Source organism: Ornithodoros turicata, chromosome 1 (assembly GCF_037126465.1).
Source record: "Ornithodoros turicata isolate Travis chromosome 1, ASM3712646v1, whole genome shotgun sequence".
Taxonomy (NCBI): Eukaryota; Metazoa; Arthropoda; class Arachnida; order Ixodida; family Argasidae; genus Ornithodoros; species Ornithodoros turicata.
Genome location: NC_088201.1, coordinates 200,166,131 through 200,189,415, shown reverse-complemented (window position 1 = coordinate 200,189,415; position 23,285 = coordinate 200,166,131). Strand labels below are relative to the sequence as shown.

At 46.7% G+C, this 23,285-nt stretch overlaps 1 protein-coding gene across 5 annotated transcripts in view; it reads right to left on the bottom strand.

The window, feature by feature from the left end:
- LOC135378944 (caspase-7-like) overlaps positions 1–23,285 on the bottom strand; it is a 290,182-nt gene that overhangs the window by 15,356 nt on the left and 251,541 nt on the right. For 4 of the 5 annotated variants that reach the window (XM_064612127.1, XM_064612128.1, XM_064612131.1 and 1 more), the window contains one exon: positions 13,051–13,119. The exons of the other annotated variant lie outside the window; for it this stretch is intronic. In XM_064612127.1, the coding sequence (XP_064468197.1) occupies positions 13,051–13,119 (69 nt within the window). The remainder of the gene's footprint in view (positions 1–13,050; positions 13,120–23,285) is intronic. 5 annotated transcript variants of the gene reach the window in all.

The following is a 23,285-nucleotide window of genomic DNA, read 5'->3' as shown; positions in this document are numbered from 1 at the left end:
GTCTGCTTTGGAGATGGCGTCGTGCATGGCTACGTGTATGAAGCAACATATTACTTCGAAAGTGCTGTGAATTTCGCTCGGTGGTGAAATTGCAACATGTCGTTGAGTCCGGGAACGCGTCGTGGTGTTCCTGACGGCAAAAAATCGTCTGGGGCGAACCCAGAAATGTCATTTCACGAGCCCATGGGCAGGGACGCCAAACGAAAGTTCGACGCAGCAATCGCCGTCAGGCTTCTTGTCGTGGCAGAAGAATTGCACGTTCGGCACGTTTGTTCCTCGCATTTTGCTGACGAAGCGTACGTAGAGGTGGACCTATTGCAATCCCGTATGGGAGTGTCAGCAAAATGCAAGAGACCAAAGCCCTATGCTGTGCCTACATTGTTCCATGAGCAAATGGACACCACCGACGTACCGGGTAAGGAGGTAAGCATTTGTTTCCAGTTTTTTTTTTTTTTTTCGAATGTACATCGGAAAATGAACGCGGCCGGCAAGGATGTACGAGACCCCCTTAGGCCCCACTAGTACCTCACTTAATTTTTTGACGATATCCCTCTAACTTTTCCGGTTGCGAAACAAAACTTACCAGATTATCTATCATTTATGAATGAAAGGTATTAAGGTTTAAGAGAAAGTGTAACCCATCTTTCTTTGCTCACGTAACCCAGCATGAACTCACGATCATTTTTGTGAGCAAGAGAGAGCCACGGAGGCAGCTTTCCAACAGAATAGCCCCATTCGGCATTACACTTTTATGCATCACATTGTCCAACATAAAATGCTCAATTTTTATCACAGGTGGAGAGAAGCAGCTTGATGGTAATGGTAGCAACAATCTGCTTTAGCTGGTGAGTATGACAAGCTTCTATTTATTAGGAAGGTTTAATATCTGTGTCGTACACTGGAGGAATTGAATTCTGAGTCAGAGTGAACGTTCACGTTGTGAAACCGGCAGCTCATGCAGAGTATCAGCCACAACTAGTGATATATATTGCTCAGATACTGTGACAGCTTGATGTTGTTATATAGTGAATTTTTATTTTTAGGTTCTAGAAGTGAGGCTTCCACCTGCGTCATACACTGAACGAGCCAGTGAAACTAAAGCAAAAAAGGCCCTTTCCAGGGCCACCACATGTTTTATGCAGAGACAAACACTGCGTTATATGAACCCTCCAATACGCACATTATCGTCTTTGGTTCAGCTGCAAACACTTTTCTGAATTTGTGATTTTAATGAACTTCTCTAAAATGCAATTTTAGTACCTGGCTACGAACGGCGTCTAATGAACCATATGCGCACCTGTGACTTTTAGTACAATTTCAGTTAATGTTGCAGTGCGCAGAGGACACTCCAAGGGTTCAAGAATATGGTGGTATTGGACATTGATATGTGTATGATAGTAAGTTTTATTTTATTATTTTTTTTGCTTACTCTAAATTTTTTTCTTGTTTCAGCACATCAAGCTTCAAGTACCAGTGCTTGTCCTCGTCGTGTGATAACGTTGGTTTGTATTCCAGAATGATTTGCAATGAAAATTATCTACAGATTCCACTGTACTTGAAGTATCTGACTACAAGTCTGCACTGCTTGTGAGACATACTTGTTGGACTGTTACGAAGGATTAAAACTTCCGAAACGGTCAGTGCATGCACATATGACTAACACTATGACCAGTATAACAGCTCAATAATTTGTGACTTCACACTGCAACATTTCTTCACCACATATCATTATGAAAAGCAGGAATCATCAAATAAATTTTAATAAGTTATTGTTAAACAAACCTGACATGATATGGTAAAACATCAAACGCATCGCCGGTACAACCAACGAGAAGGAGTCAATAGGCGATTTTAGATATTGCCCTTGTGCTCCGCACGGGGGCCCTCCGTCGCCAAAGTCACGCGCATCGCGCAATGCATAGTGGGAAATGGTTTACATTCGTGCTTGCCTGCCTGCTGCTTGAAGGAAGGAGGGAACACCGAAACCGTTTGCGCTTTTCTTCTTCTGTCTGACTCATTCAAACTAAATCCCAAGGTGCAGTGGGGCATTCGCAGCACGGCGCTCTCTGGCGGGCCATCCATGCAATTTCTGAAATCGTCTATAGGTTGTGTGTCCGTTGACGGCAAAGTGGTGTCTGGCAAGTCGCTAGCAGACGCATTTAATTCGTTTTTCGCTAATTTGACAGAGTCACAAGTTCCATCCTCGAAAATTACTTTACACTCTAATATAAGGAAATCCTTAGTTTTGGAACCCCCTACATCCACGGAGGTCATCTCTGTTTTTACTTCTGCTAATAACAGTAAGAGTATAGATTTTGATGGGCTCCAACTGATACCGCTAAAGTACGTCATCGATATTTTAGCTCCATATCTTACACATTCCTTGAACATGATATTAGTAACTGGTGTATTTCCTGAAAGCATGCAAATTGCGATAGTGTCCCTAATACACAAAGGCGGAGAGAAGGATAATATGACCAATTAGAGACCGGTCTCTATACTTCCCATTTTCTCAAAAGGTTTAGAGAAGATAATTCATAAACGGCTAATGTTTTTTTTTTTTGACAAACATAAGTTGCTATCTGACGCCCAGCATGGCTTTAGGAAAGGTATGCCAACCGAGTTAGCCTTACTGAATCTAAAGGAAACCATTTTAGGTAATTTTGAGAGAAAACGCATCGTGCTGGGAATGTTTATTGATTTCTCGAAGGCATTTGACCGTATTGACCATGATATATTACCAAAGAAGACTGTTATATTGATACGGAGTTAGAGGAAATCCACTTGAACTTTTTCGAACATGTCTAAGCAATCGAAAAGTGCAAATTGACTGTGCAATTTCGGACCTCCAAAGGGTAACTGTTGGTGTGCATCAGGGTAGAATCTTAGGCCCCCTTTTATTTAATTTAGATGTCTTAACGATATTGTTAATATCGATAGTGTAGCGTCTTTCGTTATTTATGCTGACGATGTGAGTATTCTCCTATCAGGGTGTAAAGCAAATGAATTAATACAAAAGGGCAACGTCATTCTTGAACACCTCCAGTCGTGGGCCTCCAAAAGTAAATTCACATTAAACACCAATAAGACAAAAGCTATGATATTCCGACCCACTAACAAACGGGTGGAATGTGACGCCCGACTTACTATTAGCTCCAAGTGTATAGAGAATCATGAGTAACTTCAAACTCTTAGGCGTAGATTTTTCCGACACTATGTCTTGGGATTACCACTACCAACACGTACAATCTAAAATTTCCTCAGTGGTTGGAATCTTTTATAGGTATTATTATCTACCTATGCAGGTTAAACTAACATAATATAATTCATTGTTCTTGTCTCATATTCAATATTGCCATCTAGTATGGGGTACGTCAAGTAAAAGGAACGTACGCGACTTCTTTCTTTTTCAGAAAAGGGCAGTTCGTGCGATCGTAAATGCTGAATATTCTTCAAGCACAAAAGAAATTTTTCTTGACCTATCTCTCACTAAAATACCCGATATGTATGAGTATCGTTTGATTATGACAAATACACGCTCCTAACTTCAGAACAATGCCGATTGCTGCAATCTAGTTGCACTTGTGAGGAATGACACTAACACATATACATTCGAGGCCCCGTTACCCTGGCAGGTTAGAAAACCGCGTACGAACCACGACCATCTCTATAATACACGACCATAACACTCGCCCGTTCGCCTATGGGACTTCCGTCCGCGGCTCGAGGAGCGGAAGTGCCGTATTTACGCGCGGAGCACCCGCCAGGGGCGCCACCTGCCGTACCCAGAAGAGCGCCTGTTGTAGCTCAGCTGTGTGCGATATGAGTGGCCCTTGTGGTTAATTCTTCGTGCGTACATGTTTCTGTGTTGTCGAGGGTTCTCTGTGCATGTAGAGCTAACAGTTATGAAACTAAATACTCGGAAATGGGATGTGCTCTGAACCGTAAGGTGGCATGTAAAACTGAAACTCACGCGCTATATGCCGTACACCGTACATATAAACTTGGCAGCAGCACCTTGTGTGTTGGGCAATTTATCATGCGTTTATGATTGTATTGAGACGCAAGCGCGTTCTGAATTTAGGTTTCGCGTGAGAGGCGTTCCTTGTGACTCCTAAATAAAAATATACAAATATTGATAAAAATAAAAATATATGCTCCTAAAAATATACTGGCTCATGTCTTAAATATGCTGTGCATTTTACCTTTTGGGAAGAAGGGCGAGTTTAGGGCGCAGTGTTTGAGCTACCATGCAGGCGAATGCTGCTGTGACTTTGTCGCGTGTTGAGTGAGGCCAGGAGACAAAAGGCGTCAAGTCGGACCGCTACTTTATTGACCGTTCTGGCCGGTCGCTCGAGTAGAAGAAGTAACTAGCTCGCATCTCGCGAGCGCGAGATGGCAGCGCAGAAAAAGGGTCATGTGGCCAAAGGCGATGTTGGTGCAGCTAGTGCTGCTACATCATCCTCCCTCCCCTGGAGAAAGATGATGCTGAAGCTGCAGGCTGGATAGTGCGGTGCAGATCCCACGATACGTGCTTGCTTGAAGCTGGGCGCAGTGGGAAAGATCGAGATACGGCTGAGGGGGCGGTACGATCGCCATGCTGTGTGTCAGGCTCGTTCGAAGAGTCTGAAGAAACTTCCAGCTGGGTGAAATGCGCCAGAGATGAGGGGTCTAGGTGAGCGGGCTGCAGCCTATCGATGTAAATGTTGTCCTCGCGGCCATTAAGCTGTACACGGTAGAACTTGGCGTATCGGTGGAGAACTTGAAAGGGGCCGTCGAAATGAGGCTGAAGAGGCTTACGAACGGCATCTCGGCGAACAAAAACATGTGTACAGCTTTCAAGCTCGGGGCTGATGAAGGGATGGCTACGAAGGCTTCGTCGGGTTGGGGAAGGGCAGAGCTGGGACATTGTCAAACGGAGTTGGTGAAGGAATGACGATGGCTCGGCTGCTTCGGGGCGCACAGGATGGAAGAATTCTGACGGCAAACGTACTGACGTCCCGTAGACGAGTTCTGCGCTGGAGGCGCCGATGTCTTGCTTGAGGGCCGTCCGAATACCGAGCAGCACTGTAGGAAGAGCGGCGAACCACTGGGTACGCTCACGCGCGCAGGAGAGGGAGGCCTTAAGGTGACGGTGAAAACGCTCAACGAGCCCGTTTGCTTGGGGGTGGTACGAGGTGTTTCGTATCCGATGTGTGCCGAGGGTCTCCAAGAGCTGGGTGAACAGCCTGGCTTCAAACTGGCGGCCGCGATCTGTGGTAAGGGTAGCAGGCACACCGAAACGGGCTATCCAGCCGTGCAGAAAGGCTTCGGCAACGGTCTCGGCGGTGGAATCGGCGATGGGAATTGCTTCTGGCACAGTAACCTTATTAAGGGCTCTGTAGTCGCCGCACGGCCTCCAGTCTCCGGTCTTCTTCGGTACCATGTGCAAGGCTGATGACCAAGTGCTGGAAGAAGGCCGTACGATTCCAAGCTGGAGCATATATTGGAATTCCTTTTTGGCAATGGCGAGGCGCTCGGGGGCCAGGCGACGAGAACGGGCATGCACGGGAGGACCTGTAGTGACAACGTGGTGAGTCACTGTGTGCATCACGGGCCGCTTGGTGTTACATGGCTTCAAGAGTGATGGGAACTCCTGCAGGATGGCGGAGTATGGACAGTTTCCAGCCTTGAAGCGGGCGATGCGGCTGCACACTGAATGGCGACAGGGAATGCCGTTGACGCGAAACCGGGTTTCTGCATCCCAGAGCAAGCGTTTTTTCATGTTCACCATGAGACCGAAATGGCTCAGAAAGTCTGCTCCCAGAATAGGGTACTGCAAGTCAGCCACAAGGAAAATCCATGCGAAGGAGCGGCGGAGGCCCAAGTCGAGAGTGAGGGAATGCTCTCCGTACGTCGCAATCGGCGTGGAATTAACAGCTTGCAGGGTGCGGGACGTTGGCTTGCGTGGTGAACGAAAAAGAGAGGACGGAAGCACACTGACGTCAGCGCCGGTGTCAACAAGAAACTTTAGTCCGGAATTGTTGTCAAGAACAAAGAAGAGGCGGGATGGACGAGTGCCAGAGTCACCAGCCGCCATATCTAGTGACTGGTTCCGGAGTTTCCCTGGAAGGTGCATGGTGGTGTACAGTTGCGAGCCTTGGTGCGGAAACGGGGATGATACCAGCAAATTCCGGCTGGAGATGGGGAACGTCGATGCGCGAAACGGGATCGGCGTGGAGACGGAGAAGGACTGCAGCGGCGGAGGGCTGCGACCTCCAGCTGCAGGTTGGAGATCTGTTCCACGAGCTGAGAAAGGTCCACTGCTTGCGGCGAGCTGGAACAAGTAGCCGTAGGCGGAAAGTGGCCTGCTGGTCCTGGGAGAGGGCCAGTAGCAGTAGGGGGTCGAGTGGACATCACGTCCGGGTCACCAGTTGTCGCGTGTTGAGTGAGGCCAGGAGACAAAAGGCGCCAAGTCGGACCGCTACTTTATTGACCGTTCTGGCCGGTCGCTCGAGTAGAAGAAGAAGTAACTAGCTCGCATCTCGCGAGCGCGAGATGGCAGCGCAGAAAAAGGGTCATGTGGCCAAAGGCGATGTTGGTGCAGCTAGTGCTGCTACAACTTCAAGCATGATGATACGAAACGCGACATGGACAAACAGGGCCACACGAGAGCTGTTGCACCCTAACGGTGTGAGCGTTTGCACCGCGCTTGTCAGAGACGTTTTACATCATATTTCGAGCGACTGCAGTACATATGCATAAGAAATTGCGCAGCTCGGTGTGCTTTCTCATAGTGTTTAGGTAAAACGTGTTCACCTCACCTGACCCGCTGCCCACTCCACCGTTAACACGCCCGCACGACACTGAAAACCTAGACTGGCTACCCGTAACAACGTGCGGGTCACCAGCGGGTGCCTGCAGGTCCCGCGAGCCGTGCAGGACTCTACTTCCAATGAAAGAACTGATGTTCTCAGGCTGGAACAACATAGAAGGGACAAATACATACAACGCCTCAAATTTGCCTAAGAAATTAACGATGAAAGTCACTGAAAAGGTTAGCTAGCTGTTGGACTCGAACCCGCATCTTCTGGATTGCCGGTCCAGGGCTCTACCAATTGAGCTAAGCTAACACGCCTTCTCAGCGAGTGGGACAGAGTGGCTGGTTTGTCCCTTCAGATGACGCACCCTGGAAGTCGCTGAGAAGGCGTGTTAGCTTAGCTCAATTGGTAGAGCCCTGGACCGGCAATCCAGAAGATGTGGGTTCGAGTCCTACAGCTAGCCAACCTTTTCAGTGACTTTCATCTTTCATCGTCTACTTCCAAGTCTGTCAACCTCAAGTGACTATATCGGCGCGCTGTGCGCAGCTCATGCGTTCTTTGTCAATTAAACCTTTTCCTGAAGGAAAGCATTCGAAGATTCGCAGTGTAGCCACATCTGCAAAATAGTGACGGCGAAATTCTTAGATGTTATTTTTTTTTTCCCCGCTGTGAAAATGCCACTCCTTTTCTATTCATGCACATTTCACTGTTGCACGTGGAAAGAAGGCGAGTCCCGCTACACTTCAAGTAACAGGAAATATTACTTTCTTCAAACGGTGTAACATTTCACTTTAATGACGAACAGCAACAAAAAAGACGAATGGAAAGAAACAAAACACCAAGCAGTTTACAACATCGTCGCTGCGTGCTTATCACATTCCACAGTGACTAACACACGACATGAGAAATTATAGAGCGTCGAGGGTGGTGTCCCGCTGTTCGGAACGAACTTTTGTGAAAATACAGGCTACCAAACTGAAGGCTCGTTCAGCTTCTGCGCAAGAAGAAACGAGTCTCAGCAAATATCCGTACCCACGTATAGGCAGCGGTCCTCTGCCACCTCCAGCCATAAAAAGTGTTGTTTCCCTATAGGAATCGCGGCACTTCGAGACGCAAAAAGTCACCGGGATCCGGGATTTCGGATATCCCGATTGCCAACCCTAATTGTGACTGATCATAAGCCTTGTATTCTACAAATACTGATCTTATTTGGCGAACCTTCTAGAAACTAGTGCATCGTCCGACAGCTGCTAAAAAAACAGGTCGACGTCGAGAATGGGAGGTAACGCCGGTTCGAATCCCCGTACCAGCTTCGTGTGAGGCTAGAGTGCGCCACGCACACAGAGCGTTAGAATAACAATGTCAAAAACAAGAAAGAATCACCAGAAAAAGCACGGCGAGGAAATTTGTTATCATGAGTTGAAGCTCTAAATACGCCATATCAACACAACATTTTCTCTTCCTTTTTTGCTTCTTGCAAAAAGAAGAAGAAAATCAAAACAAGAGAGAAGAAACTAACGTTAACGTTGCCGATGACGTCAATTTCCTAAAATGATTCGTGGTGCATCACCTGATACTGACTCACAGTGTAGTACTCAGGTACTTCGTATTGCATGGATCTCGAAAGAACGGAAACGATTCATCTCTCCTGAAAACATTTCACCTTCACCTGCTGGACAGCATTTAGATGGGGTGGTATCGCCCCTTAGTGACTGATTGTTAAGCACCAGGCCAAAGGAGCATAGTGAGACCACGGGCATAAATACGAGTGCGTAACATCAATGGTATCCGCAGGGCATGGTCAACTACAGTGTGAATTTAGCAACCGCTACATATTTCGATCGAGTCGATTTATGCCGAACCCGTTCACGTGTCTTGAAGAATCCAAGATGTCCCGACGTCGGATCGTCGTGCAGGGCATGAACAACTTGGAACCGGTAGGGGTCAGGCACAGTGAGGAGGAAACGTTGACCCGTAGAGGAATAATTACGCTTCTACAGGAGGCCATCGAATAAGGCGCACTGCCGGACTTTGTGTTGGAATTTCTTGTTAGTGAAAGGCTCTGTGCCATACAGCTGACGTACAAACGTCGAGTAATACGGATCCCGGATTTGAGCTAAGCGGAGCGAAGCCGGGTCGACGGAACTCAGGGGACATATCGTAAGTAGCGAAGCGCTGCACGAGGGAGTAGGATCTGGAGGTAGAGGGCACCGAGAAAGTGCATCAGTATTTGTGTGTTTCCTCCCACATGTGTATTTGACGATGAAGTCGTATTTTTGCAAGCGGAGAGCCCAACCACCTAGACGGCCACAGGGGTCTTTCAGGATCCAGAGCCAGCAGAACACATGGTTATCCGTGATGATTGTGAAGGGTCTGCCATAGAGGTATGAGACGCCGAGGGACAACGCTCTGCGAGAACTGTACTGATACTATATCCACTAGCGTTAGTATGAATCTCGGCAACCAACTGGGCATCGAAGTGCGAAAGGACGGCCGCCGAAGGCAAAGCAATCTTCATGCTGTCGAAAGCCATTTCACACTGAGGAGTCCAGACAAAGGGAGTGTCACCGCGTAGAAACTTGGTAAGTGGTGCATCAAGCTCGCAGAACTTTGGAATGGAACGGCGAAAGTAAGAACAAACAGAGCCCCAAGAAGCTTCGCAGTTCTTTGATGTTCTTTGGAACTAGGAAGTCCAAAACCGCGCGGTCTTTGTCTGGGTCTGCAGATATGCCTTGCCGTGAAACTTGGTGGCCAAGGACTTTTATGTTCCGGAAACAAAATAACATTTTTTTTTTCTTTTCGATTCATCTGGAGACCGGCGGTTGCAACGTAGTCGTGCACTGAAGAAATGCGTGAGATGCGGTCTTGGAGGGTAGAAGCACATATGGTAATATTGTCGCAGTAACACAGGCATATGTGCCAGCGTAGTCCACGCAAAACAGTGTCTATGATTCGTTCAAACTAGGCGAGAGCGTTGCAAAAGCCGAAGGGCATCACAAGAAACTCATAGAGGCCGTCCGGCTTGGCAAACGCGGTTTCCTTAATATCGTCTTCAGACATGCGGATTTGCCAATACCCGGACCACAGGTCGAGTGAAGATGTGTAGATTGTGTAGATAAGTGTAGATTGCCTCGTGAAAGCAGTTCATGGTGTCATCGATGCGAGCATAGGGTACACGTCCCGCCTTGTTGCCTTGTTGAGTCTTCGGTAGTCAACGCAAAAGCTTACACTGACATCTTTATTCGGACCAAAACAACAGGAGACGCCCAGGGACTGTTGAAGTGTCGGGTAATCTTTCGAGACCGAATGTTCTGTACCTCTTTGTCAATGACATCCCGTTCAGCTGTCAGAACACGGAACGGTCGTTGTCTCAGCAGGTGGGCTCGTTCCAGTGTCTGTGCGGTGCTTCACGTGCGTGGCTGATTCAAGAAGAGAGTCGCCCAAATCAAAAAAAGGAAGCGTAACGGAAGAGAATGTTCAGTAGCTTCATTCCATCTTCCTGAGGCAAGGAGACAATGGTCTTTGCTTCAAGTGTGGCGATATCAGCTGCTGAGATGGGCTCGTTCTCGAAGATGCCTGTATCTACCTCCACTCTAGCAAGAGCAACGCGGGCGGCGTCACCGCTTCACAAGCCACCAAAACGAAGCCAGCGCGTAGCAAGGCGGTTTCCTTTGTCAGCGAGAGAGGTACACAGTCGTCTTCCACACGACAAAGGGTATAAGACGCAACCCCAAATTTCTTGGCAAGACAGGGACTTTCGTGCGTGATGATGACTTCAGCGAGCCATGACGACGGGATCAACAGTACGTGAATGATGCAAGTTGTCCGCCTGGGTAGGACAACGTCTTCACGAAGAGAAACTTGATGACCCGGAGGGGGCGAGTCGTCAACATCATACGTTGAGAAATGTGACAATGAAATGTTTTGCTGCGCGCAAATTATGACGGCTGAGATCGCACTCAAAAAGTCCCAGCTAATAATCATGTCACCACGGCAGGAAGCGAAGACCAAAAAATCGACGGGATAGCAACCGCCTTCGAGCTGTACGTGAGCTGTACAACGAGCGATGGGCAAAATTGGATCCCCTGTAGCACATGTCATTAACGGTCCAGAAAAGGGGGCCATCACTTTGCGCAGGCGCCGAGCCATGTCCAACGTGATGAAGCAGGACCAGTGTCTATCTGAGCCTGTACAGATATCCCACCGAGAACAACATCCACGACATTGTGGGGAGAACACGGAGGAGTTTGTGACTCTTGGAACAGTGGAGTCCGCCCTCCTCTCCGGACCGCAATTAGCGGTTTTCCCGCGCAGAAGGTGTCCCCTGACGAAGTGCGGAACGTGCAGGGGACCGGCCAAGGAAGGTGAGACTTGACGGTGTCGCTGAGGGGGCGGATAACATGGCGGGTCGCGGGAAAAGTTCGCTCTGGAGCCGACGTAGTCATTGTGCTCCAACAGCATGTCATCCGCTGTTGCACGTGCACGAGAGTCGTAAGCAAAGAATGTACCTCGGGTTTTGATGCCCCGCCTGCGTCTCTGACAAAATCGGGCAGTATGACCGCTTATGTATATGTGTATGCGTGTTTCAGGGCGCCGCCATTGCGGCCGGTAACAGACAGGTGGTGGTGACGGTAGGGAAGTAAAGAGATGAGTTATAGGCTCTATATGCTGCGGTGACACCGGCTGCGACGGAGTCCAGCCGGATGACGAGCGCAGTTCATGAGCGTAGGACGGACGAAGTGTCGTAGCGCGTCCGGCCTCAGAGCAGCCGCCACGTCGTCTCGTATCAAAGGCTGCAGGCAGTAAGACTCAGGTTGCGCAGGTGGTGGACAGGCTTCAAGGTGAGTTGGTCGCTGCACTACGTAAGACAACTCCTCGCGAATCAGTTGACGAAGAAGCATCCGGAGTGCTCCCACGTCCGGAAGGCTCGAGGTACCAGACACGAAAGGTTGGGCAGCGAAATGACGCGCTACGCAGGCCGCGCGAGCTCCGTTCCTCTTGAAGCCATCTGCACGCCTCGATCACACAGGCGGTGGTGGAAGGTTCCTTCAGAACAATGTACTGGAAGGCCTTTTCAGCGATGCTTTTGGTTATATGGTTGATGATCTCGAGCTTATGCATGGCAAGATCCGCCCGAGTACAAACAGCCAGGGCGTCCTCGATATACGTATGCTGTGTAACATTCATCGTGCTGTTGGTAACCTACCGAGAGGCCCGGAGCAGCGTCCATCTTCCTAGCCGCCGCGGTGCCAAACAATTCGCGAACAGTACTGTAAAAGATAGCCTAGGTCTCGTGCTTCGATTCATGATTTTCTAATCAAATGCTCGCGAGGTCGGTGAGGTAGAGTACGATGTTATTCAGTTTAGCAGGATCGTCCCATCGGTTGCGTGAGCTCATGCGGTCGTAGGACGCGAGCCACTCTTCAATATATTGGTTTCCAGTCCCCAAGAAAACCTGAGGATCACGCTGGCTCCGGCATACTGAGTACGAGCCTCCGAGAACGGAGGTGCGTCATGAAGAAATGCGAGAACGGGAGACGGAGATATGGACGAAGGAGCAGCTAGTAGAAACTCCGGACTCGAAATGCGAAGCGAACTTCTACCAAACTGTTAACAAAGGATTCGGACGGGAAGAAACCATATTTATTCGGCATCGTACAGCACAGCCAAAGAATCCGCACACCAAGCAAATCAAACAGTTCAGCCTGATGATGACGATTACGAGCTACCTTGAGAAGACCGGCTGGTCTCCCCCTCACAAGACATATGTGTATTTCTGTAAAATGCAAGTCCCTCACGCAAGACGCACAAGTGGAGCGGAATGATGAATACGATTGAAATGATGGATACGAGCAATTGATGAATACGGAACATCCTCAGCGGTAGTGTGAGGATTAACGTCAGTAAATGGTAATGTTGCAAGGATACTAATCTCCCAGAGGCAATGTAACATTGCGGAACTCGTTGCGTCGTAAGCAATTGTGGTAACTCGTGTTTGTGTTTGTTTACGTGTCTTGCCCATCGCTCAGGCTTGCCTATCATGGAACCTTCCAGTCTACTGCAATTTTCCGCCTGTAATTTAAAATTCTCAACTCTGCCTGTGAGTTTTACTTCCGCGCTCTTCTTGGTGTTCGCTATTTATAGTGTCGCTATTTATATATTTTCTTGTAATGGGCGGGTAATTACGTCGTCTTCTATTTCACGAGCAAAATACACGTGTGTAAATGTACGTCATATAGATCATACTCACATCTATCAGTTGTCTGTTCACAACAGTACTTGGGTGCGAGGATGTGGGTTCGTCGTCCACGTCGATCTCCTGAAATAAAAATGCGATTCTTACTTGACCGTGTCTGTACCGCGACATTTGTGAAGGGCATTGTACCAGATAGCCCTCAGCACAATACGAGGCTAATCCTAAGCCATTGTCCTTCTATCCTCTTGGTCGTACACCTTGGTCGAAAGGGAGGGAGTTGCCTCAGGACAGAAGCCGCCGATATTTCAAACAGAGACTGTTCTTCTTGTGGGCCCAGAAGAAGAACAGTCTGTGTTCGAAATATCGGCGGCTTCTGTCCTGTGGCAACTCCCTTCCTACATCTCTACCGGTTCGCTGGATTTCTACCCATCTACCTTGGTCGAAAGTTTGCTGTAGGGCCCACCTCTCGCGCGAGGTGGCACGCATTTTGATTGCGGTATGGTGCTCGCAGACGTTGCTGCGGGTGGCTCAGATCGACATACGTATAGGTCATTCCATGCCGAACGCACTAGTCATTGCGCTCAACCTTCCCAGATGTCTTTGAAAAAACCTGTGGCTCATTGTTCCCATGCGCTTTTACGCAAATTTCAACAAAATCTCTTCGAAGTGAAGGCAAAGCACAATGCTTTCGTTCCAATACGCTGTGAAGGCTGATCCCCACGTTTTATGAAGTATTTATGCACCGAGAAAACTATAAACTTCCTGTATATTTTTTCAGGACTTTCGATTTTTTTTCATATGTACTTAATTAATTTGTGTAGGAAGCACAGAACGTGTTAAAATATTTTGAGGCGCACAAACTTAGCGCGCAGAAAAAAATCATGACTTTCGGAAATATTCCTTTTTACCAGATGTTCAGTCACCAATCGCACACGGAAGTGGTTTTGATAAAAAAAAAATGGGACCGATTGTATTTCATAGTATGCCCCTTGAACATTTATTTCACAGAGATTATTTGAAGCATCATATTTGTGTTTTTGCCTGGAAAAAAATAAAAAAACGTAAGAAACGCTTCACCACTCCGGCAGTCATCAGGCATTGCCCCGCAAAGCTGCCTCACTCAAGACGCATCGCCGCCGCGCTGGCAAACGCACACGGGTGCCGTCCAAACCAATTTGCCGTGCTTGCAAAGACATGTTATATGTAGAAATTGTCAAGAATACTTTCGAAGCTTCACGTTATCATGAGAACGGCCGGGCCGTCTGCTATGGCGCAGTACATGCGGACATGGAGCACTGGAGAGAGAGGGATGTACTTTGACGACGACGACGTGTCTGCAGTCTGCACCTATTAGGGGATGTCGGGGGGAGAATTGTCACAATATTTACGAGTATTTTGCTGTGAGGAAAGTACTTTCGTCAGGCTGATGAGTCCAAAGCTTGGTTTTAGTACGATATTTTGGCTACACCACGCACATATTAAAATAGAGCCGTATTTCAAAAACAGTTTTTGAAAAACATCTGGGGTACCGAATGAAATACCACTGGAAGTGCGTATACAAAACAAAGAAACAGAGCAGTGAAGAACCGATTATCTTAAGCTTTACATTTTATATTTTCACGTCTGTCCTATCTGTGTAGGATACGTACAAGCTAGCCTTTACTGGCTTGTTGATCGCCATGTTAAATGTAAAAAGTAGCTCTACGTTATTACACCATCTCTAATATGTTGTTAAAAAGCTACTGAAACACCATCTTGCCCATATAGATTGCGCTGTCAGTCGCAGCACCAGTTGAGGGACGTGGCTATTTCCACACCTCATATGGAACAACTGACCCCTATGATAACCGCAGTGACTTGAGCTCAGCGTTGGACTTAGCTGTGCAACGCGTTCCGCTGAAAATCCGTGAGAAGATTTCCCAGCGTTGAATACACACTACGAACACGTGCATTCTTCAGAGCTTTAGAATACGTCGTGTAACATTTGATAATTTCAAGAACGGGCTATTTTACGTTGCTGTGTGCACCTTGCCATGCTTTCCAAGACAATAAAACTTTATTCAGCTAGTGTTTACTTGTGTCGCTTAAAAAATAGCTACGTAGCTTTACGTAGCTGGTGTGACAGCTGACCCTTGTGAGAGCTCTTCACGGTCGTCCGTACGGCTTGGGACAAAAGTTTACGGAACACGGCACGGAGAGGTGCTGTGCTAGATATCGGGAATAGGTCGAATAAGAAACGGATGACCGGCTGTGCTATCAATCTCTCAGTATGTGTGTCCACTCTTGGTTGCTGCTAGGGTATCACTCCAAGGGAAAAAAGCGACACCCCAGTGTTCCGTAAACTTTTGTCCCAAGCTGTGCATCTAGCTCACTTTAATTGGAGGCGACACCGTCCTCCCGATCTGGTTTCCTATATTCAATGACGTCAATTCGACATTACATGATGAACTACTTGCAATGGGAACGAGACAGAGAGAAGGACCTCTCCTGAAGGTTATCTCCCTACCTCGCCCTCCTTTCTTACAGTGTCCAGAAAATATTAACGCTAAACTAGCTACACTAGAGACAATATAATAATACTGTGAGAGCAAGCACCATCAGGGTGGCCATTGATGGGCTGGAGAGCTCGCGTACAATTATTGAGGGTACACGCGACTCGGAAGGCTGAGTTCAGGGCCGTGTTAACCCGCTGGGTCCCGCAGCACTCGTGTACTCCTGCAGCTCCTGCGCATGCCTCAATGATGCGAGTTCTTCCAGTTTCCGGGACACCGGCCTTCCCTCGGCCTTCCTTATTTTCCTTTCGACATCTTCCCTCTGTTTCTGACCCATATTCACCATAGCCGAAGAAGCCGGAAATTTTCGAAAATGTTTTACTTATATCGACTACAGTCGTGCCTCGTTAATATGGACAACTGAAATTATGGACGATTTTTCTGAGGATCAAACTTTTTTTATGCATTTTCGTCACAGTAATGTGGAAACTCGCTTTTCGGACAATGGACAGTCCAGTAGGATACAAGTACAAGTCATATGTAATGCATGCATTTTCGTCTCATTATGTACGGTAAGTAAGCTCTTCAAACAACATTTCGCCATTTATCGGTTATTAAATAAGCTGTCTCCTGAAACCTTCCAGAGGCAGGGCAACCGAGTAGCTCAGTTCGCTTTCTTGATCATGTTTGAATTTCTTTTCTGTTTTTTCTTTTTTTTGATTCCGCCATTTTCGTTCTTCCCTGACGAATTATTCACAACGCCGATGTCATCCAATTTCCACAACTTCCGCAGTGAGTTGACCATGTCGTCGTTAGAGGTGCACTCGGCTCTGAGTACGCGGGTCACAGCATTCAAGGTTGCACATTCAGTACCAGATGTTGAGGTGGGACTTTGAAATGTCTATCCCATTTTGTTTTAACTGCGATAAGGCATTCGTTATGACTGCAACGCATTTTTTTTCCGTTACTATTTCTACAGCTGATCTTCCTCCTGAAGCAGATTAATTCCTTGCATGTCCTGAACGTTGGGGAACAATAAGTCAACGGCGCCCTCCAGTTTTGATATTCTGCGCGATGTCAATGTCAGTGGGCGCCCAGAGTACATTCCTGCATATATCAGGAACAACACCTGCTTCAAAGGGCTATTCTGACGGTGAAAACTGGCTTTGTATGTGGTATTTCACTACGTCACATCGCTTGGGATTCAAACTCGACATGCATCCAAAAGTGTTGAGCGTGAGGACTATGTTGTCGCTCCCTTGAAGACTTCACTGTTCGGTCAAGTGTTTCCTTATGAAAGTCTCTTGACTACCTTCGTCGATTATTTCACGAACGTAGATGCACTTGCTGTTGGCTGTTACCCAGCACCTAAAAGCAAGTAGGGGTACCTGAGAACTGTTCCTGTTTAGTCCGTCCGGGACCAACACGCTTGTGGCCTTGCTTGTTTCCGTGGTGACCATGCGCTTGCTCTCGGGCCTCCACGATGGGTCACGCACTGCCAATGCGTGCCAACCTCTACAACGGGAACACTGTAATTTTCCTCTTGGGCCCCTGGCGTTGTGGCCTTTTTGTGCACAACGACAACATGGCTTACCACCGATTAGCTTCTTTTTTCTGTCATCTATTACCGTAATTTCACGCGTATAAGCCGCACCGCAGATAAGCCACAGGACGGGTTCTTAGGAACATTTTGAAAATTTTCTGGCCGCACTCGCAGATAAGCCGCTGGCAATACGCGGCGACTGATTTGCGTGACAAAGGTGACCATAGAGGAGGCCATAAACCCTGTGTTCCATACACCGGGGTCAGCATATTGTGCAACAAAGGAGGTCAGGTCTATAGAGTTCTAGCAATTTCGGATTGTGCCCTTCTTGGGTGTTTTTCATGGATTGATGGGTCAGTGGTCTTCCAGAAGACGTGAATCACTGTCACCACTTTCGTTAAAGCTGCTTGGGGGAATGCACCAGGAAGATCAATCTACTCGAATGTTGACCCGCCCCTATTACACACTGCTCGTGCACCGGCAGGTCAGTACTGTTCCAGAAACACTGTCAGCCCTTTCGTTAAAACTGGCGTATGGGGAAAATACCAGGAAAAAAATAGTAATCAGATAAGCCGCACCGGTGGATAAGCCGCGGAGCGCCCGTAAGAAAAAAAAAACGCATAAGCCGCGCCTAATACGCGTGAAATTACGCGTGAAATTATTGCCCTGCGACAGTTATTGACGGAGAAATTATGTGCCCTACCCAGTTTGCAGTCGAGTGAGAAATGCTGCCACAAATGCAATAGACGGTTGGAATAGGAAGACGATCCAAGCTGCTCACATTTCTTTGTTTTCCACGGTGCTTGCCCTGTCTGCTAGCACTCCGGTCGGTGAGTCGACTATTCTCGCGGTTCTCAACTTCGACTTGAAGGAACTTTTTTTATTTTTTTATTTCATGTACCCTACAATTCCACATGAGTGGCACTACGTAGTGGAGAGGAGAACATACAAATGAACATCTTTTCAAGGTATAAGATTACAACCAGGGTGTCGAACCGAACCCGAACCGTACCCGAACCGTTATTTTTGCCGGAACCGAACCCGAACCCGAACCGAAATTTTCATGACACTGTTGAACCCGAACCGGAGCAGAACCGTAAAAAAAAATAGCGGTAACCGGTTCGCAACAAAACGGTTCGGACACATTGGTATCATCATCACGCCCCTATATCATGGATTTCAGAAATTTTCACCTAGCAGTGAGACGACGACGTATAGTAAGTATACTTTCAGCGTCTTTTTAACGTGATGAAGCGCAGTTGTCCTTGTGAGCGCCGCGGCATCTACGCTTCAGAGACGAGGTGCCACGCGGACGAATGAAACAGGAATAGAGTAGGCCAGTTATGTAGCTCTACAGGACGAATATGCGATCAAATAAGCGCCCAAGATTTCTCTTTACACGTGAGCAGCACAAATTAAACAAGTCACAAACATGAGAAGTGGAAAAGGAGCGTACGCAGAACGGTGCCTGTTTGATTGGTCGTGGCTTGAAAAGTAAATGTGGTTCTGCTTATTGGTAGTGCAGTTGTGTCGTGACATATTGCCTTTGTGTTGTGGATTAACTAGTACACTGCTGTGAGCTTGGACAGAGTAAGGCTGGCAGGCTTATTTTCGACATGCTTCAGTACGGTTTCAGATGGATTCACGTTGCGAAGGCAGTGTGCTGGCTAGTACTGTCGTCTATGTTAGGCTGTCCATCTTATTGGGCTTCCTTTAAGTGTATCTTGCTGGCACTGTGCGTGTGAAAAGAGATTTTGGGAACAAAGTAGCAGGACTACACCGCTTCAACAGCGTGGACTCTATTTGCAATAAGTGTTCATCCATTCCTCATTTCTCTCGCTAAAGGGCTACCTCACCGCTAGAGACGTCAATGCAGACAACAGGAGTAAGCTATTAGCCACGCATTTCCTGATAAAAGCAGTTTTATGGAACATATTACACGGAAGCGTTGAACCGGTTCGGGGCTACGAACCGGTTTGCGAACCGGTTCGATTCTTGGCGTGGCCGAACCGGAACCGAACCGGAACGAAATCAAAACAACGCGAACCCGAACCCGAACCGAACCCGTATTTTTTGCGGTTCGACACCCTGATTACAACAGCATTTAACGCAACAGAAATTCTTGCACTCTTTTCAAGAAGATATCATTGGAGGCCGAATGAATTAAGTCACGAGGGAGGCTGTTTCTCTCGGGGATAGTTTTAACAAAAAAAATTGTTCTGAAAGATTGTTGATCTAAAACGGTAAAGCTCAATCTTGTGTTCGTGATCTAGGTGTTTAGAAATAAAACTAGGAGGAAACAAGTAGTTACCAGAAGGAATACCAGAAAGATCGAAATAAATATCACGGAGAAATTTCAACCGAGCTTGCGTTCTCCGAGACTCCATAGACACCCATCCCAGCATGGATTTTAAATGCACAGATCGAAAGTAAGATGAATATGAATTTGTCACAAACCTTGCTGTTTGACTTTGAATTTTTTCAACTTTTTGTTTACAACCATTCTCGTGCGGATCCCAAACCGTGCTAGAGTATTCCAAAATAGGTCGAGCATACGATTTATAGGCTATCTCCTTAATGTCCCTGGGAGCCCCTTTAAACTTTCTTCTAAAAACCAAGTGTGCTGCTAGCTTTTTAAATGATCATGTCAGTGTATTTTTTTCCATTTAAGACTTCTGTGACTTTTGACACCTAGATATTTATATTCGTCAACCATTTCGAGAATAGAATTACACAGTGTATAGTTTAAAACTTTGATGCTACTAGGAAACGACATAGCCTTACATTTGCCCGCATTCAGTTTCATACCCCAGTCTTTGTACTATAATTCTACTTTACTTAAATCCCGTTGAAAAATATTAGCATCATAAACCCTGTCTATGGACCGATAAATTACACAGTCATCTGCAAATAACGTGATGGAAGAACCAGCAACTCCGACAAGATCGTTTATAAAAATTAAAAAAAAACGATCCTTATCGATAAGACCTGTAAGACCTGTTTTATGTACTTCCGCGATAGCTTTGACTTGCCCCCAAATTTGACTTAACTCTTTCAAAATATGTCCGCTTCTCTATACGAATCGCGTTACGAATGCATTTAGATAACGCTTTTATCTTCTCATAGTTCGAAGCACTGCCGTTCTTTTTGAACGCGGAGAAGGCTACCGATTTCCGCCTGTCAACGTTTGTATATTCCTCGTAGAATAGGGTTTATCGCATTTGCGTTTGTGCTTAATTTTCCGTGTCGGTACATATTTTTGAACAAGGCTGGTCAGCATATCTCAAAAATGCTTCCACAGAAAGTCAACACATTGGGATTTGCTTAATGTTTCTAAATCAGGGTAATTAGCTTCCAGGTTCCTAGAAATAGCCTTAAAATCAGCCCTGCTATACAAGAAAAAAAATTTTCTCTGATGCTGATTTGGTACTACCTTAGAGTGAGTCCTAACACTAGCAGTCACACATTCGTGATCCGAGAGGCCCGGGAAGACAGAAACATCACTAATAATTTCCTCACAGTTACACAGTAGTAAATATAAAACGTTGGAGCCGCGTGTCCGAAGATGAACAAATTGGTGCAAAGAATGCATATATAGCATCTCATCAAAAACTCGGTAAGCAGGTGAATTATTCAATCTCTCATATCCGATAGTACACCGCTTGAAATCTGGCAAGTTAAAATCACCGAACGTTAACACAATATGATCGGAGATAAAAGATACTTGGTCACACAAATTTCTCAAACATTCCTCGCCTGCGGCCGCTAAAAAGAACACAGTGCAATGGATTACCCTTTCGACAAGAGACGACACCATACAGACTCACAGTTGTCAAAATTACTCTGAATTTCCTCAGCGTGCACAGAACTTCGTACACAAATAAATACACCACCGCCATGAGTGTTTCTATGCTTTCGAAATGCCATACAGTTAGGAGGGAACACTTCTGAATCTCTCACGTAACCATCAAGCCAGGAGTCACATCCCATAATTATATCAGGATTAAGCGTAGATAAAAGCTTGCAGAAATCATGAACTTAATTTTTTACGCTTCTGGCATTCAGACACAAAAGCGACGAATCACATGTCTTTCCAGTGACATTCTGAGGAAACTATATTGAGGGTGGTCCGTTATTCGTTCGATTGTTGCCAGTGGCAAACCGCGGCCACCACCTCAGTCGAGGTCGTTTTGCCTGTATCCACATTACAGCTTTGTGTGACACCAGAACAAAATGAAGTATGAGTTGTAACTGGTCGCCTACATACATTTAAACTGTCCCACTCAAATGTCACTCCGTTGACAATAATCTTGTTATACACCTAACGTACAGAGCTGCCTTGCTTCCGTTCATCCTTTGCAGACTCCCATATTTTTTTCCGGATATCTCTTGTTCTATCGCAGAAATCCTCAGATACAGAAAATACAGTGCCCCTCAATTTTGCCCCTCAATGGCTTTGAATCAGTGTGCCTAGAGGACTGTTGCATTGGTAAGCCGATAACAGTGGCACGAAACACAAAACCTGCAAAACAGGAAGAGGGTTAGCCATGCCAACTCGATGATTGCATTGCTTCCCTCTAAAGAAATCCGCAGGATGACGGTCGTTTAAGGGCCATAGTGATAGGCTGCCCCTGACGGAATTTCAGTACGCGCTGTTGGTAGAAAACTGCTATTATCGAATGGGATACAGCCGCTGAGGTTGGCTTAACATTTGTGACAATTCCGTCTTCGACTGAGGTCGTGACGCTTCTGACACGAGACTGGCTAGTTTGGCAATGGAAGTCTACGACGATGTCAGACGGAAGTAACCACAACAGGGCCTCTGACAACATCGCAGAGTAATACCCTAGTTACACTAGCGCTCTCAACCACGGTTGAGTTGACCGCGGTCGAGCTCAACCGTGGTTGAGAGTGTTACACTGCAGCGCCGAACGTGGTTCACTGCACGACCACGGTTGAGCTTCGACTGAGCTCCTCAACCACGGTCGGGTCCACTGAAAAGCAAGATGGCGGACTCCACTTCAGCTACTGTAGTGTCGTCGGAAGCAATAAGTGAGCTGCCGTGCAGCAAAAAACACTTCGTTTGGCCAGATGCCATGACGATGCACTTGATAAACCCCTGTGAAGACAGTGTAGCCGTATCGGGGACCAAAGAGGACAGAAAAGAAACGCCGCCGATTGCGACCGCGTCGAGACAGCTACTGCGGTTTTCGTCGGGAAGCAAGTGCGAGTTAAGATAGAAAACATGACGACGGAATATAGGAAACGCAGTTTGTAGTAGTTCAGTTCTTGTTTCTGCTTGCTTGTTGTGTATGTCATAGCTACTTACGCCTATTTTATCCAGCTACCACAACATGCTGGTAGATGATTCCGTGCGATCAGTGGCGTTTTCGTGGCATTCTTGCGAGCGCGTATAATGTACATGCTGTTTAGTGTCCTTTTCGATGTTTCATGCTATTTGGTACAACTCATGACATGTCATACTTCAATTTCCAGCTTCGCCTATGAAACTACACCTATGAAAACTACACCCACACTGCACGGTTTCGCACTGCTACAAAACGACTACTTGAGAAACAGTGATGTCATGATTGGTGAGCACAACCACAGTTGCAATCTGAATCTGTGTGCTGATATGATGTGTGGAACTCTGCATCTGACTGATCTGCTTCAGGATGATGAGGGGATATGGAAATGGGGTGTTGCAAGTCTTCTTCGCTGGAATATGTGTTGCAGCTAGTATATCACAGCTTGTTCTGGACTCATGTGAACCAATCATGTGCTTAAAACATGTAATAGTTTGTAAAAGCATCATTAGGCGGTAAAGAATAAAAGAGCAACAATTGTGAAGTCAATAAATGATAAGCATTAATGGATAATAATAATAATGGATTAATAAATATGGATAAGCATTTACTAAGCTGGAAATGAGGGCCAGTGCTGGCAAAGCTGCGTGTAATCATACGCCTATTACTACTAAGCATAGCAAGGCAACTAGTGGGTTGGGATCCATAGTCAGGAGATTCATGCGCAACAAGAAAACACAATAACAGTAGCTTGTGCGTATTGTATGTAATTTGTTATGCATGATGTTTATCCCTTGTGTATGTGCATGTGATGCACTATAAGAATACTATGTTAGAAGTAGTCCTGATAAACTTCGAAAGAAGGACAAAACAAACAAAAGAGTTGCAAGCAACTGCACAGGAAACATCGAGGCATCTTCCTCAGTAATGTGTCGTCTCACTGCATGC